Source organism: Euphorbia lathyris, chromosome 7, assembly GCF_963576675.1.
Source record: "Euphorbia lathyris chromosome 7, ddEupLath1.1, whole genome shotgun sequence".
Taxonomy (NCBI): domain Eukaryota; kingdom Viridiplantae; phylum Streptophyta; class Magnoliopsida; order Malpighiales; family Euphorbiaceae; genus Euphorbia; species Euphorbia lathyris.
This window is the reverse complement of record NC_088916.1, coordinates 7,438,920-7,453,698: the sequence shown is the minus strand read 5'-3', so window position 1 is coordinate 7,453,698 and position 14,779 is coordinate 7,438,920. Positions and strand designations below refer to the sequence as shown.

At 34.1% G+C, this 14,779-nt stretch overlaps 2 protein-coding genes across 2 annotated transcripts; one reads left to right on the top strand and one right to left on the bottom strand.

The window, feature by feature from the left end:
• The first annotated feature begins 4,143 nt into the window (after window positions 1-4,143).
• LOC136200548 (laccase-3) lies at window positions 4,144-7,807 on the top strand. The gene is made up of 6 exons (XM_065990918.1): window positions 4,144-4,529; window positions 5,735-5,886; window positions 5,985-6,229; window positions 6,422-6,550; window positions 6,641-7,600; window positions 7,677-7,807. The coding sequence occupies exons 1-6, from the start codon at window positions 4,401-4,403 to the stop codon at window positions 7,805-7,807; spliced, it is 1,746 nt and encodes a 581-aa protein (XP_065846990.1). The 5' UTR covers window positions 4,144-4,400.
• A 568-nt stretch (window positions 7,808-8,375) lies between these two features.
• Window positions 8,376-10,090, bottom strand: LOC136200547 (SWR1 complex subunit 6). The gene is made up of 4 exons (XM_065990916.1): window positions 9,825-10,090; window positions 9,654-9,756; window positions 8,873-8,982; window positions 8,376-8,788 (listed from the first exon to the last, which is right to left on the bottom strand). The coding sequence occupies exons 1-4, from the start codon at window positions 9,927-9,929 to the stop codon at window positions 8,585-8,587; spliced, it is 522 nt and encodes a 173-aa protein (XP_065846988.1). The 5' UTR covers window positions 9,930-10,090; the 3' UTR covers window positions 8,376-8,584.
• Between the last annotated feature and the right edge of the window lie 4,689 nt (window positions 10,091-14,779).

The window sequence follows — 14,779 nt, the reverse complement described above, 5'->3', positions numbered from 1 at the left end:
TACTGTAAAAGAGTGACTAGACTAGTGTGAGTATATGAGAGAGAATAATTATTATTATTATCCTCAATTATATTTTGCTATGTAAATTTTTTTAAGTTTTTGTACTACAATTTGTTCTTAAATAGATTTTGTATCTCTACTTTTTGGATTGCGGGTTAAGGCACTGGATTAGTTTAACTATTCAATCAGAGATCGAATCTGAAAATGAGAATGCAATTGTGATTAAAATACTTGTTGGAAGAGATTTACCTCTTAAGAAGGACCTACCCGGCTCTAATCTGGATTAGTCTGGACTGTCGGCCTAAGATATCCGATGATTAGACTTTCATAAACCCTTAGCTAGCCAACCATACTGAGGGGATTTCACCCTTGTGTGCATCCTGTGAATTCTTGCTTCTGAGAGTATGGTCGAACATAAGTGAATACACGTAAACTACTTAGATATTCTGTCCTGTAAAGTTCTCATATGTATCAAACTTCAACCCTCACAAGAGAGCGCACTATGAGATCCGATAGTCATAATGTTCTTAAAAGTCCTTCAGAATGGAGACATTCGTCTCCCTTTCCTATGTGCGCCTCCTAATCTTTAATGGACGAGGATGGATCAACTCGAACTAGTACGAACAACTGACTCATGGGGTGGCAGAGATCCATTCCTAACAGTCCTTATACCAACTTAGGGTCCTTCGCTAACGGCCATTGATATATTCCATTTATCACTTCTTGCTAAAGTCTTCTCAAAGTTAGCCCTATGGTGGAGCTAAGTTTGCCTACATGCAAACTCCTCCTCTTGCACACCACTGTATGTTAACCAACTCAATCCAACTCAATCAAACCCAAACATTTTAAAACATTGATTGGTCATTTAGAACCAAAGACGGAGACAGAGGGGGCCTTGAAGAGCCCAGGCCCCCCAGCTGCCGAAACCACCCTACCATTAATGGTTTCGGTCCTTCTGGGCGTTGGAACTATCCCTACTATAGATGGTTTCGGTTTTCTGTTTTAAAAAAATTAAGGTCTGAGATGGTTAATTAACTCATTGAGTTTGTGTTTAATTTTAAATTCCATCTTCATTAATATATGATAATAGACGATAAATTTCTCTAAGTTTGTTCAAAACGACTCAATTTTACTTTTGTAGTCCAAATCTAGCTTAATTTTGAAAAGTTTAACGATGATACGTAAAAATTGGTTTTGAACCACTAAGTAGACCTAACAATTTCATGTTTGTGTCGTGTTATTTTCGAGTTCGTGTTAAAAAGTGTAAATTCAAACTCAATCCAAAAACTTTTGTATCACAATCGCATTAACCTATTCGGGTTGATGTTGATTTCATGTTGTGTTTTCGGGTTACATGTAATTTTGTTATATATATATATATATATATTAATGATAACTTTTAAAAATATAAGAAGATATGATACTATTTTTAAAGACTTTGTCATTTTAAGATTAGTCTGTTAACACTAACCATCAAAAAATCCGCTAATATCATGTGATGCTCGGAAAAACACACTCTATCGCATCTTGTAATACGATTCGGAAGAACCGATCAATCCCACAAAAACTAGAATGTTAGTACTAACTCTTAATCAAATTTCTTATTGTTTAAGCGGATGAATATTTGATTTGATGATTGAAATTAAAAACTTAAATTGTAAATTGAAATCGCTTGGCATTATTCGAAAACGAGAAACAAGAGAAAGCTTTTAATTGAATAAAAGAAGACTTGAATTGAAATAACTTAAAAACTATAAAGTACTTCGCAATAAAAGTGCATGTAAATTAAATCTAACTAAACTCTTGAAAATAAAAGTACAAGTAAAAATATAATCTAACTAAGCTCTCTTTCTAATTCGAAGGAGAAAGCTATTGATTGGTTAACAAGATTAACTCATATTTACTTTATTACATATAACCACTCATTTGTAATTTCCAAACTTTTATTGGCACCAAATACTTCTAAAATTACATTATTGATTGTTCACGAGTTAAAAGATGAGAGATTGGTTGCTTCGTAACATACAATCTTTAACCTACAAATTCAAATTTAATTAATAAGCATTTAAATCACTAACATAATGATAATTGAATTTAAAAAGATTAAAAAAGGTTGAAATGTAAAACTAAATGCAATCCTAATAAATTAAAAACCATAAAATTAATTCAAATAAAACCTAATCTAAACAATGAAATAAAACTTAGATAAAAAATTTAATTAGTTCTATTTTATTGTTTAGATTAAATTATTTAATCTAAACAATAAAATAGAACTAATTAAAATTTTATCTAATTAATAATTAAATTAATTACCTAAACTCTATTTAATTAAAACTCAAAATTTCTTTTATAAAAAAACTCAATTTCTTAAAAAAAAAAAAATTAAAACTCAAAATAATAGATAGACACAATTTAAAGTAAAGAAAGCTAATAGAAAAACATAAAATTACAATACACTATATATTAAAAAAAACAAGACATCTGACTTCAAAGGTAATAAAAATTGATTAAATTAATCAAAAGATATTGGGATAAATTACGCCCACGGCGACTGAACTTTACTCATTTTGATATTATGGCCATTGAACTTCAATTCTTAATTATATGACCACTGTACACTTTTAATCATCGGTGACCACTCAACGCATTAACACGACCGTTGAGGGTCTCAAAATAAAAAATTTGAAGAGTTAATGATATTCTAAGGAACTTTAATTCGTAAAAAAATTCGTTTTGAGGTCATTTAAGTGTTGTTTAGTTAGGAAAGAGAGAGTTGATTTTTAGAGAGAGAAAGGTCCAAAAAAGATAATTTTGGAAAATAAAAAATGTGGTTGCATGGTAAATATCATTCTAAACAACTTTAATTCTTTAAATATTCATTTTGAGATCGTTAGCGGTCATTTTTAAGAGTTAGTTAAAATTGAGTCGTCAACGGTGTTAAAAAGTATAAAATTCAGTAGCTATACCATTAAATTATATTAAAAGGGTAAATTACATCCATGGCCACTGAACTTTACTCATTTTCATATTACGGCCATTGAACTTCATTTCTCCCCGGTATGACCACTGAACTTTACACTTTTTAACACTGGTGCCACTCAACACCTCAAAACGACGGTTGACGGCTAAAAATAAAAAATCCAAAGCGTTAACAATATTCTAAGGAACTTTAATTCTTGAAATTTTTTATTTTGAGGTCATTTAGGTGTTGTTTAGTTATGAGAGAGAAAGTGAATTTTTTAGAGAGAGAAAGCTCCAAAAAATATGGTTTTCGAAAATAAAAAATGTCCGTTCATGGTAAATGTCGTTCTGAACAACTTTAATTCTTGAATATTTTCATTTTGAGGTTGTTAACGGTCATTTTGAGAAGTTAGTTAAAATTGAGTGGCAACCAGTGTTAAAAAGTATAAAGTTCAATGGCCATATTGGGAAGAAATGAAGTTCAGTGACCATAATGTGAAAATGGGTAAAGTTAAGTGGCCATGGGTGTAATTTACCCTATATGGTTATTGGTGTAATTTATCCCCCTATCAATGCTACATAGACCAAACCCAAACATTGGGTAAATTACATCCATGGCCACTAAACTTTACCCATTTTCACATTATGGCCACTGAACTTCATTTCTTCCCGGTATGGCCACTAAACTTTACACTTTTTAACACTGGTGGCCACTTAACGCCTCAAAACGACCATTGACGGCTAAAAAATCCAAAGCGCTAATGATATTCTAAGGAACTTTAATTCTTGAAAATTTTCATTTTTAGGTCATTTAGGTGTTGTTTGGTTAGGAGAGAGAAAATGATTTTTTACAGAGAGAAAGCTCCAAAAGATGTGATTTTCGAAAATAAAAAATGTGGTTTCATGGTAAATGTCGTTCTGAACAACTTTAATTCTTGAATATTTTCATTTTGAGGTCGCTAACGATCATTTTGAGAAGTTAGTTAAAATTGAGTGGCCACCGGTGTTAAAAAAGTGTAAAGTTCAGTGGCCATACCGGGAAGAAATGAAGTTCAGTGGCCATAATGTGAAAATGGGCAAAATTCAGTGGCCATGGGTGTAATTTACCCCCCAAACATTTTAAATATTGATTGGTCATTTAGAACTAACTCTAAATTGAACTCAGCCTTAATTTCTTCAAATAATAACAACCTTAAAAGGTTTTCAACTACCCATGAATGATGTGGCTTTCCAAATATGCTATATAGAATATGTAAAATGGTTAGGGCAAGTGGTTATACCAAGTCCGCTTTATGGTTAGACTTAATTAATTAGCACTAAATTGTGAATGTAATTGTTGACTTAAAAGCTAATATAAAGCAAAACATAATAATTCTTTAAAAATACCATCTTTTCCCGCTTTGCTCCATATATATAGATTCAATCTTCTTCAATGTAACATGTCAAACTATATACATATGAGAGCAATGGAGTCTCAAAACTCAAGGTTCTTGATTCTTGGAATTCTTTTGATTTTGGGTTTCTTATTAGCAACTTGTCAAGCTGAAACTCACTATCATGAATTTGTGGTATGTACATCATTTTTTTCTCTTATTTCCTAGCTTCATTTTCATGAATCAATAACACGAGAGTCCAGGGACGGAGGGATAGGAGTCACAAGTCCAAGGATGGAGGGATAGGGAGTCACAGAGGGTCCTTCGACCCTCGACTCCAGGGAGAATATAAAAAGAGTCTAGGGATGGATGGATAGGGAGTCACAAGTCCAAGGACGGAGGGATAGGGAGTCACAGAGGGTCCTTCGACCCTCGACTCCAGGGAGAATATAAAAAGAGTCCAGGGACGGAGGGATAGGGAGTCACAAGTCCAAGGATGGAGGGATAGGGAGTCACCGAGGGTCAACCCTCGACTCCAGGGAGAATATAAAAAGAGTCTAGGGACGGATGGATAGGGAGTCACAAGTCCAAGGACGGGGGATAGGGAGTCACGGAGGGTCCTTCCACCCTCAACTCCAGGGAGAATATAAAAAGGAAACATTAGGAATAATGTACAAATTTACTCCTATGGTTATTGAGGGAGCACATATTTGATCTTCATGTAGAAAACGGTGCAATCTTAAAGTTTACCAATTAATACAATTTCAAGTCTAGACGAAAAATGAATTTTTTTCATGTGTAATTTTATGTTCTGACTACTCTTCAATTTCCAACATTCCGGCCACCCAATAATGTACAACTTCCGTTGATGAAAAAAAATCATTTTTCGTCAATTAGGCTTGAAATAGCAACTAGTAAATGCTAGACTTAAGATTGAACTGTTTTCTACAATGAAGGTTAAATATGCTATCCCTTAATAACTATAGGGGTTAAATTTGTAAGTTATCCCAAAAAATTATAATTGCCGACAGAAATTTATGTATCTAGACATAAAAACTGTCAGTAGTTTCATTACATTCAGAATTTGAGGGATTTTACATCACTGATCGGAAACAGAAATTTCCGGTGCTGATGCTTAATCCTAAAAAAATCTGTAATTTTGATATATTTCGCTCATTGATACCTTAAGTATATGGTTCTGGCTCCGCCATTGCTCGAGCTTCATGCAGCAAGGATGCTCTTCATTTGTTCTTCATGCCATTTTGAACTGGTTTAAAATACACAAATATTTCATTTTTTTGAGACAAATTGGTCCTGCAAACTAAGTTGAATGATCAAATTAGTCCATATATAGTTAAATTAATATAATTCTGCTCTAATTCTTGTTTAAACTGAAACAGATTGAAGCCAAACCAGTGAAGAGGCTGTGCAGAACTCATAGCACAATCACAGTAAATGGGCAATTTCCGGGACCAACATTAGAAGTGAGAGATGGTGATACTCTTGTCATCAAAGCTATAAACAATGCTCGATATAATATCACTCTCCACTGGTAATTACTATATTATGCTCATATGCAACAATCAGCATCAAAAAATTATGCATCCATATATTGAGATGATCTCCAATGTTGCCGCAAATTTTTTGCAGGCACGGAATACGACAACTTCGGAATCCGTGGGCAGATGGTCCAGACATGGTTACTCAGTGTCCGATTGTACCGGGAAGGAGTTACACCTATAGGTTCACTATTCAAAACCAAGAAGGGACTTTATGGTGGCATGCTCACAGTAAATGGCTTAGAGCTACTGTATATGGAGCTCTCATAATTTATCCCAAATTGGGTTCTCCATATCCATTTCCCATGCCAAAGAAAGAGATTCCAATTCTTCTTGGTAATCTATTAATAGATATTATGTAGGATTTCAACAAATAAAGTTAATTTGGACTTTTAACTTGGCTCAAACTTTAATTTGCAACAAATTTACCGAAACGAGCCAAGTTGAAGGGCCAAATTAATCTAGGATCACATCCGAAAGAAAAACCATAAAGGAAACTGACCGGTAATTGTGACTATTGATTGATAGGGGAATGGTGGGACAGAAATCCGATGGATGTCCTAAAGTTGGCAACTTTCACCGGAGCAGCGCCAAATGTTTCCGATGCATACACGATCAATGGACAACCAGGAGATCTCTACAGATGTTCCAGCAAAGGTTTGCTGATTCTTCTTGCTTTTCTTCAGAGTTCAATGAAGTTGTCTTACAGAGTATTGAGTTGAGTGTACTATTGTTTTGACTATATAGAAACTGTGATATTCCCTGTGGCATCGGGGGAGACGATTCTCTTAAGAGTAATCAACTCTGCATTGAATCAAGAACTCTTCTTTACGGTAGCAAATCACCAGCTAACTGTTGTAGCTGTTGATGCTGCTTATACCAAGCCTTTTACGACGTCAGTGATCATGATAGCTCCTGGGCAAACAACCAATGTTCTCCTGACCGCTGATCAACCTCCAGGCCGATACTATATGGCAGCACGAGCATATGCCACTGCACAGAATGCAGCATTTGATAATACCACCACAACAGCAATCCTGCACTACAAATCTGCTCCTTGTAATGCAAAGAAAGGGAAGATGACTACAGCACCCGTTTTTCCCCAGTTACCAGCCTACAACGATACGAGCACATCAACTGCATTCACTGCTCAGCTTAGGAGTCCTCATAGGGTGAACGTCCCCACTCAGATTGATGAGAACCTGTTTTTCGCTGTTGGATTGGGACTCATCAACTGTACAAATCCCAACAGTCCGCGTTGTCAGGGTCCAAATGGAACTCGATTCGCTGCCAGTATCAACAATGCATCTTTTGTACTTCCAACAAGGAACTCCTTGATGCAAGCTTACTATCAAGGTCAACCTGGCGTCTTCACCACAGATTTCCCACCAGTTCCCCCTCAGCCATTTAATTACTCAGGCAAAGTGCCAAGGGGTCTATGGCAACCTGTTAAATCAACTAAGCTTTACAAGCTCAAGTATGGCTCCAGAGTACAGGTTGTATTCCAGGATACCAGCATTGTAACAACTGAGGACCATCCAATGCATCTTCACGGTTATAATTTTGCTGTAATTGGCATGGGTTTTGGAAACTTCAACCCAGCAACAGATCCAGCCAAGTTCAATCTCATTGACCCACCAATTCGGAACACAATAGGAACCCCTCCTGGAGGTTGGGTAGCCATTCGATTCGTTGCAGATAATCCAGGTAATGCACTAAAAATCTCGTTTAAAACAAATTAACTAACATCTTACCTGCTATTGACTCATCTTGTACAAAACAGGAATCTGGTTGCTGCACTGTCATCTCGATGACCATCTTAATTGGGGTTTGGCTATGTGTTTCTTAGTTGAAAATGGAGCTGGAAAGTTGCAGTCTGTACAGCCTCCACCTCTAGATCTGCCTCAGTGTTAGTATGCCCAATAAGTGATGGCATACAATTGATTCATCTAGACAATGGTTTTTATGAATTTATCATTTCCTGTTCCTGATTCATTTCTTAGACAAGCATTTCTTTTACAGTCTTCTACGTCTAAGATGGTACAACTTCAATTTGATTGCATTAGAACTTGTGTATAAAACCCTTTGATTGTTTGTAACTGAATCAATTCAGAATGAGAAAACACTTCCCTATTTGTAACAAGTACAAATCTCCACTCCAATTATGTTCTGCTACTAGTGATTTGATACTGGAAATGCCAAAGGTCATGCAGAAAAATCATTGGGGACTTAAGCATGGGTGCATCTGTTCTAATTGTGTGTTTTGAAACAATCAAAACTGGAAAAAACTAGAGCACAAAGATCTATTTGATTAATCACCCCTAGTTTAATGTAAAAGCGAAGTACAAGAAAATATATGAAATTCATAAATCCGTTCAAGTAAAAATGCAGCAAGCTGATGATTTAAAATGTGCACAACTGGAAGAAATATCAGTTATTTTGGTGACACAAAGGGATGTGTAAATTTTTTGATGAAGAACAATTCAACTAAAAGCTAACTGCATATATTTTAGGATCTGCACTAAGATGAATATACAGACAAACAACATCTAAGATCTTAGCTCCATGTATGTTCAGTTCATGTATTGATTTCCAATGATAGTTTTTGTTGAACATTACAGCCTACTGCAGTGACTCTATCCTTCGGCCAAACCTTATCTATAAAAATTCTACTGGCTAAACTCACACCAATCAAGCAACAAATTTTTGACAACGAGTATCATCATGTATATGCTGGCAACGGGGTGAACAAAAACGCATTCCACACCTAACACATGTATAGTTGGAAGCATATCCGCAAACAGTGCAGAAATGTCGGCGGCAAGTAGAGCTTGGAAGACCTACTGCTGCCCTCAAATATGATGGAACATGAGGAGGCAAAGATTCCAAATTTGCCTGATTTTAGCGGATGAATATTTTAGAACACCAAAATAGAAATTTCAAACAGAATTAAAAAAAAATAACCATTTTAAAGCTAACCTCATGTAAGAGCTCAAGAAAATTTCTTGGAGCTCTCCTAGCATTCTCAAGTGCTTTTGCTTGCCGAGTTTTGCGTTTTGTGCTTTTAGAATGCTTCTTTTGCAGATACCCTGCAACGGAATATCAGAGAATGGTTTAAAGATATATATAGGGGACAGACATAAACAATATGATCAACGTTGATTTCTACAAGTTAGCCATTGAATTACCTTGATTAATGCTTACACAGTAAAACAAATTCTTTAAGAGACACAGAAAGATATCATTCTGCCAATTTTTAGAATCAAACATCATCCTTCAGAGACCATCCAGGCATAGGTTAAAATTCTCAATAAACTAACATACTAAATTATTGTAAGAAAAACGGATATTAATAGTTGCAGAGGGCGAAAATAACAAAACAATGTCCTACAATAGGAATGGTAGAAGAGGCAATTTCTTTGGGAAGAAAATCACAGATAGTTGACTCTATTACCAACTTCAAGTAGCTCTTCAATGGAATTTTAAGGCTTAACATTATGAAAAGCAATAATAGAAACGATTAACAAAATCACAGATAATTGACTCTGTTACCAACTTCAAGTAGCTCTTCAGTGGAATTTTAAGGCTTAACATTATGAAAAGCAATAATAGAAACAAACAATCGAAGTGAACTATTTCACGATTCAGAGCTGAGAGGCAAGTCATAAGCAAAAGGATACAGCAAAATCTATGAAGAAGAATAGAATGAGAAATGAGAAATGAAAGAAAATATATATTGAAAGAACATTATGTAAGATACCTTCGTCGTCGTCATCAAGGGAAGCCTCATCATCGTCATTAATTTCCACGGTTTCTATTCCCGTATAATCGTTTTCCAATGCTTCAAGTCGCGCACGAGCTGCCTGAAATTAACAAAAAAAATTGAATTCCTTTTTTCTCCAGAAATAGAGAATGAAATGTAACTAAGTACCTGAGTTCGATTATCGTTGCTTGCAAGGGCTGCTACCATTTTCGGAGCAACTTTGCGAGTACGACTCGACATTCGCCGAAACGGGCTCGAAACGTCATCATCCATGGCTGTCGCCTGTCAATTCGAACTTAATCACAAGTGATTAGAATTGCAGAACCAAGTTTAACAGTCCGATCGAAAAGATCTAAGGGAGAACGAAACACGAATTGAATCCTGCTATGATGAAGCAAATGAACACTGAATAAAGGAAAAGATGAAGGAAAGGACGGAGTGGACTGTAAGAAGAAGACGATGTCGTTTTACTAAGGGTGCAGAGGACAAAAATGTAAATGACTTGGTTCCAATTCAATTATGATTACTACTAGCATTTTCGGGGTAAAATACATTCCCAACCTTAAATTACAATAAATTCAAAGTGAGCTTTCCAAATGCCCTTAGTACATATATTATAACTTAACCATTTTTTATGCGGAGCGAATTCTAATGCGTTTCTTTTGCGATTTCATGTGATTTTTGCTGCTATTTTGGTGTCATTTCTTGTTGCAATTCAATGGTAAAGGTTGGAAAGAAAACAAGTGATAATTCCATTGCATTTTTATGGTTTAGTTTAAGGTTCTGTTGAGATTTTACTGGTTGATGGTTTTGTTGCGATTTAAGATTCATTGGGTTTCAGGTTTATAGTTTAGTAGTTATTTGTGTTTTTTTTTTTTTTTTTTTTTTTGCGTGATTGAGTGTTATTTATGATGTTTTTGCGTGATTGAATGTTATAAATCTTAGTAGGAATTTAACTTAGCAGTCATGAAAAAACTTTAAGGCTCTGTTCTTTATCGCTGAAAAAAACTGAACTGAACTGAACTGGACTGAACTGAATTGAATTGAACTGAACTGAACTGAATGCTACTGAATACTTAACTGAACTGAACTGAATTTAAATGAATGCTACTGAACTTAACTGAACTTAACCGAACTTAACAATAATGATGATATTAGACTTTAAAATAATTTTAATGATAATATTGGATATTAATAAACTTATAATAATAATAATGGTTCTAATAAATTTAATAATATCAATAATAAATAAATATATTATTAAAGATAAAACTAAATTGAATATCAAATAAAAGCTCGGATTGATAAAATCTTGACTCGATAAAAGCCTATGAAATTAAATAAAAATGAGTCTAATTTAAATTAAAAATACAAATTACATATAAACAAAAATTTACATATAATTTAAATCCTATGAAATTAAATACAAATTTTCATATGAATATAAACTCTTAACTTTTTATTCTAATTAAGGGTTAAAGTGCAAAAATAACGTTTTGGATCAGAAGTAATTTTACCCTTAACGTCTAAAATGGTGCAATTTTATCCCTAACATTGATAAATTCGGTAAATTTTAGAAACAATTCATAATATGGATGCAATTCCTAATTTTTAAATATGGATGCATACTTTAGTTTTAATTTTTTTTATTAAATGATATATACTTTAATAAACTATCATTTTTTGACTTTTATCTAATTTATAGATAATGATAAAGTATAAATAATAATAATATAATAATAATAATAAATAATGATAAATTACTGAATACTGAAACTGAATGTTGAACTGAACTGAACTGAACTGAATTGAACTGAACTGAACTGATTGTTACTGAAATTAAGTGATAAAGAACATGGCCTAAGTACATGAGTGCCTTTGCAATTTCACAAACCATGAAGGGATTGTATAAACTATGGAGTCGCAATCTCTCATCTATTTCACAGTTGCTTCAACTGTAGAGTATAATTTAACTACTTTTGTTTCGCAGTGCGAAGTAGTTTCATGAACTGTAAAGTATTGTTTTCTTGTTTCCCTTACACTTAGTTCCATTTTTTTGAAGGTTGATGTTTCTAACGATTCAAATAAGATAAAGATATGAGTATTCTCTTAATGATAGTCTTAAAGACATCAAATTCAAGTATCCCTCCAGTTTGAATATGAAGGCATCAATCACGGTGAGAGCTGACATTGAGATAATAAAGAAAGTAAAGAGCAAATTCGAATGGATTTGTTTAAGATCGCTTGCTTCGGGCATTTGGTGGATATAGAATGTGAATATTATCTACTTCCATGTGTAATGGTGTAATAACTATAGAGATTACTCGCCCAAACCCAAAACATAGAGAGATGTGTATCGAACGAGTTGAACTCAAATTTGGGGATTTGGAGTTCGAACTGATCACCAGGTTGAGATTTCGTGATACGAAGACAATTTTGCAAAGGATGAGAATACAATCACTCTATTTCGACCTATTTTCTTTATTTTTGGCAATGGAGCCATTACTTTAACAAGACACCCCACACTTTTAAGTAATTACATGATGGTTTCCTTCATGTCCATAATTCATGGGGTGTCTCTCTTGTCTAATTTCTTGCAAGGAACTTTATTTAAAAGGTGATTCCCTCCACATGTTCTGTGGTAACCCAAAACTGTTTAACATTGAATTCATCATTTCCTTTAAGGTACGATTACAATGGTGTTACCTCGTGAATAATTCCATGTTGGAAACAAAACTCGCCAAATGATTCAACATATTCACCACCATAATCACTTCTATCCACTTTATCTATTTATTAAGTTAGTTTTCCACCTCTTGTTTATAGCGAATAAATTTCTTTATAGCATCGTCTTTGATTTTAAGCAAATATACATAACAATATTTGATATTGTCATTAATGAAAGTAATAAAGTATTTATTACCTTTTCTAGTTTGAATAAACTTTAAGTTACAAATATCACTATGTATCATATCAAGTGGTTCTGTTTTTCTTTCCACTTGATTGAGACACGTATCCTGACGGTTATGTTTTTTGCTTAAGGCTCCTTATTGCTCCACATGTTTACATATTTTAGCGAGTCCTTGTTGCAGTATTTTGTAATTGCGTCTATCGAGTCTTGCACGTCTGTTGTTGTCACTATATGGACCATTTGGTCACAACGGAACTCCCTGACCTGGAACTCCAACATCCAGCAGCCGGGGCCTACGGTGCATTCGACGTCTCGTTTCATCGCGGATTGGCGACATCAGCATCAGTACGGGTCGAGTTCGGTGGTCGTCCGACGAAATAGCAGTTCTGTTCTGATACCATGGGTTCATCCAGCTCGAGGATGGGTTAAATGTAATGTGGACGAGGCTGTTTTTCAGCAGAAATTGCAGTGTGGGTTGTGGGTTGTATTACGTAGCTCTGACGGATCATTCGTGGCATAGTGCGTTGTACCAGTTTATCGCCAAAGCTCATGTTATTGAAGCAGTTACGCTACGTGATGCGATTGAGTGGGCGCTGTCTCTGAACTGCACTAACGTAATCTTCGAGTGCGATGCGAATGAAGTAAACTGCTTTTAACAGACGTGATTATCATGTCTCCTTTTCTCCTCACTTAGTGAACGGGACTGCACATGTCGTTGCACGACATACCCGTTCCAATACTAGTGTTTTCTCATCTATTTCTATTCATATTTGGTTACTTGATTCCCTTTATAACGATTCGGTCTCAATTACACAATGCAATAGATTCTTATTCTCAAAAGTAGCTAAGTAGATTATTGTTAAAAATAAGATGATTTGATAATAGTTTTCATCTAGTTTCCTAGCAGGATACCAATTGAATAAAATCTAAACCCTAACCACAATTAAGATTTGAATTTTGCTTAGTACGTGCAATACACTTAGGCACAATTACAAGTACAAAAACAGATATAGGTTCATTGGATCAAAATTAAATTTCATATCCAACAATAAAAATATTCATATGCCAGCTTCTTACATTAATATATATGCTCACCGACAATATACAAACTAGATCCACATAAGTTTTCTAATTTAAATTATCATACAAATAATTATCTTAAAACTAAAATTATAATATGTAATTATAATAATTATCTAATTATAATTCTTTCATTTGTATTAACATTAAGAGTTAATTTCAAATAAATATTATGTGGTTTCACGTTTTGGAAAATTAAAAAAGTGGGTTCATAGTAAGTATGATACTAAACAACTTTAATTCCTGAATTTTTAGGTCATTGACGATAAATTTTGAGAAAATCAATAAAAATTAAATTTTTTACAAACCATAAGATTCAGTTTGTAAAAGAAAAAACATAAAATCGTGAAACCATAAAATATTTATTTTGAAATTAACCCGACTAAAATAGAAGTTCTTATATTAAGCACCCGATTTTCCATGTCATTCGGAGGATCTCCAATTCACATTTGGATACGTGCATAATAATCTCATATAATAATTAAAATAATAGAACATCTTATAATAATTATGCATCTACATTATTCAAAATATATATGGAAAATTTTTTATTTGATATAAAAAACGGATGCTTTTAATAATTTGCTCTAAAATATGCTCTAAAATAGAACCTCTTTAAAATGCAGAAATTGACAAAATATCAAAGTGGAAGGTCGAATATGGGACCCGTGACCAGCGCTGGACATTGGAAAAATGGTCCACCAATTTTTTTAATTATAAAATTGAGTTTAAATCTTGACGTCCAGCAATTTATTATTATTACTATTATTTTTTTTAACCTCTTCATGGTTTTAAAAACCAGACCGAACCGGTTCAACCGCAAACCGACCAGACATCCGGTCCGATTATACTGTTACGGGGTCAATTCTAATGACCCCATGTGACCCGGAGAGAACCGACAAACCGAGATCAACCCGATGAACCGGTTTCACTCCAGTTTTCATTTAAAAAATTTACTCTTTACCATGTAAAGAGGCTATTTGGTACAAAAGTTTTATACTTTTATCAAATTGCCTCTATTGCTCTTTTTAATTTGCCACTAATCTATTTATAACCCACCCACTCACTACTTCACCCGTCAACATCCGATGTGGGACAAATTCTTTTATTGTTTTTGGGAACAAGTTAACCG

Bases quoted from the DNA above. Each gene is read 5' to 3' on its own strand.
- LOC136200548 (XM_065990918.1), top strand. From the start codon at position 4,401: ATGTCAAACTATATACATATGAGAGCAATGGAGTCTCAAAACTCAAGG. The intron at 6,551-6,640 runs GTTTGCTGATTC...TTGACTATATAG, and splicing joins CTACAGATGTTCCAGCAAAG to AAACTGTGATATTCCCTGTG. The intron at 7,601-7,676 runs GTAATGCACTAA...TGTACAAAACAG, and splicing joins ATTCGTTGCAGATAATCCAG to GAATCTGGTTGCTGCACTGT.
- LOC136200547 (XM_065990916.1), bottom strand. From the start codon at position 9,929: ATGGATGATGACGTTTCGAGCCCGTTTCGGCGAATGTCGAGTCGTACT. The intron at 9,757-9,824 runs GTACTTAGTTAC...TGTTAATTTCAG, and splicing joins GCAACGATAATCGAACTCAG to GCAGCTCGTGCGCGACTTGA. The intron at 8,983-9,653 runs GTATCTTACATA...ATTCCGTTGCAG, and splicing joins CCTTGATGACGACGACGAAG to GGTATCTGCAAAAGAAGCAT.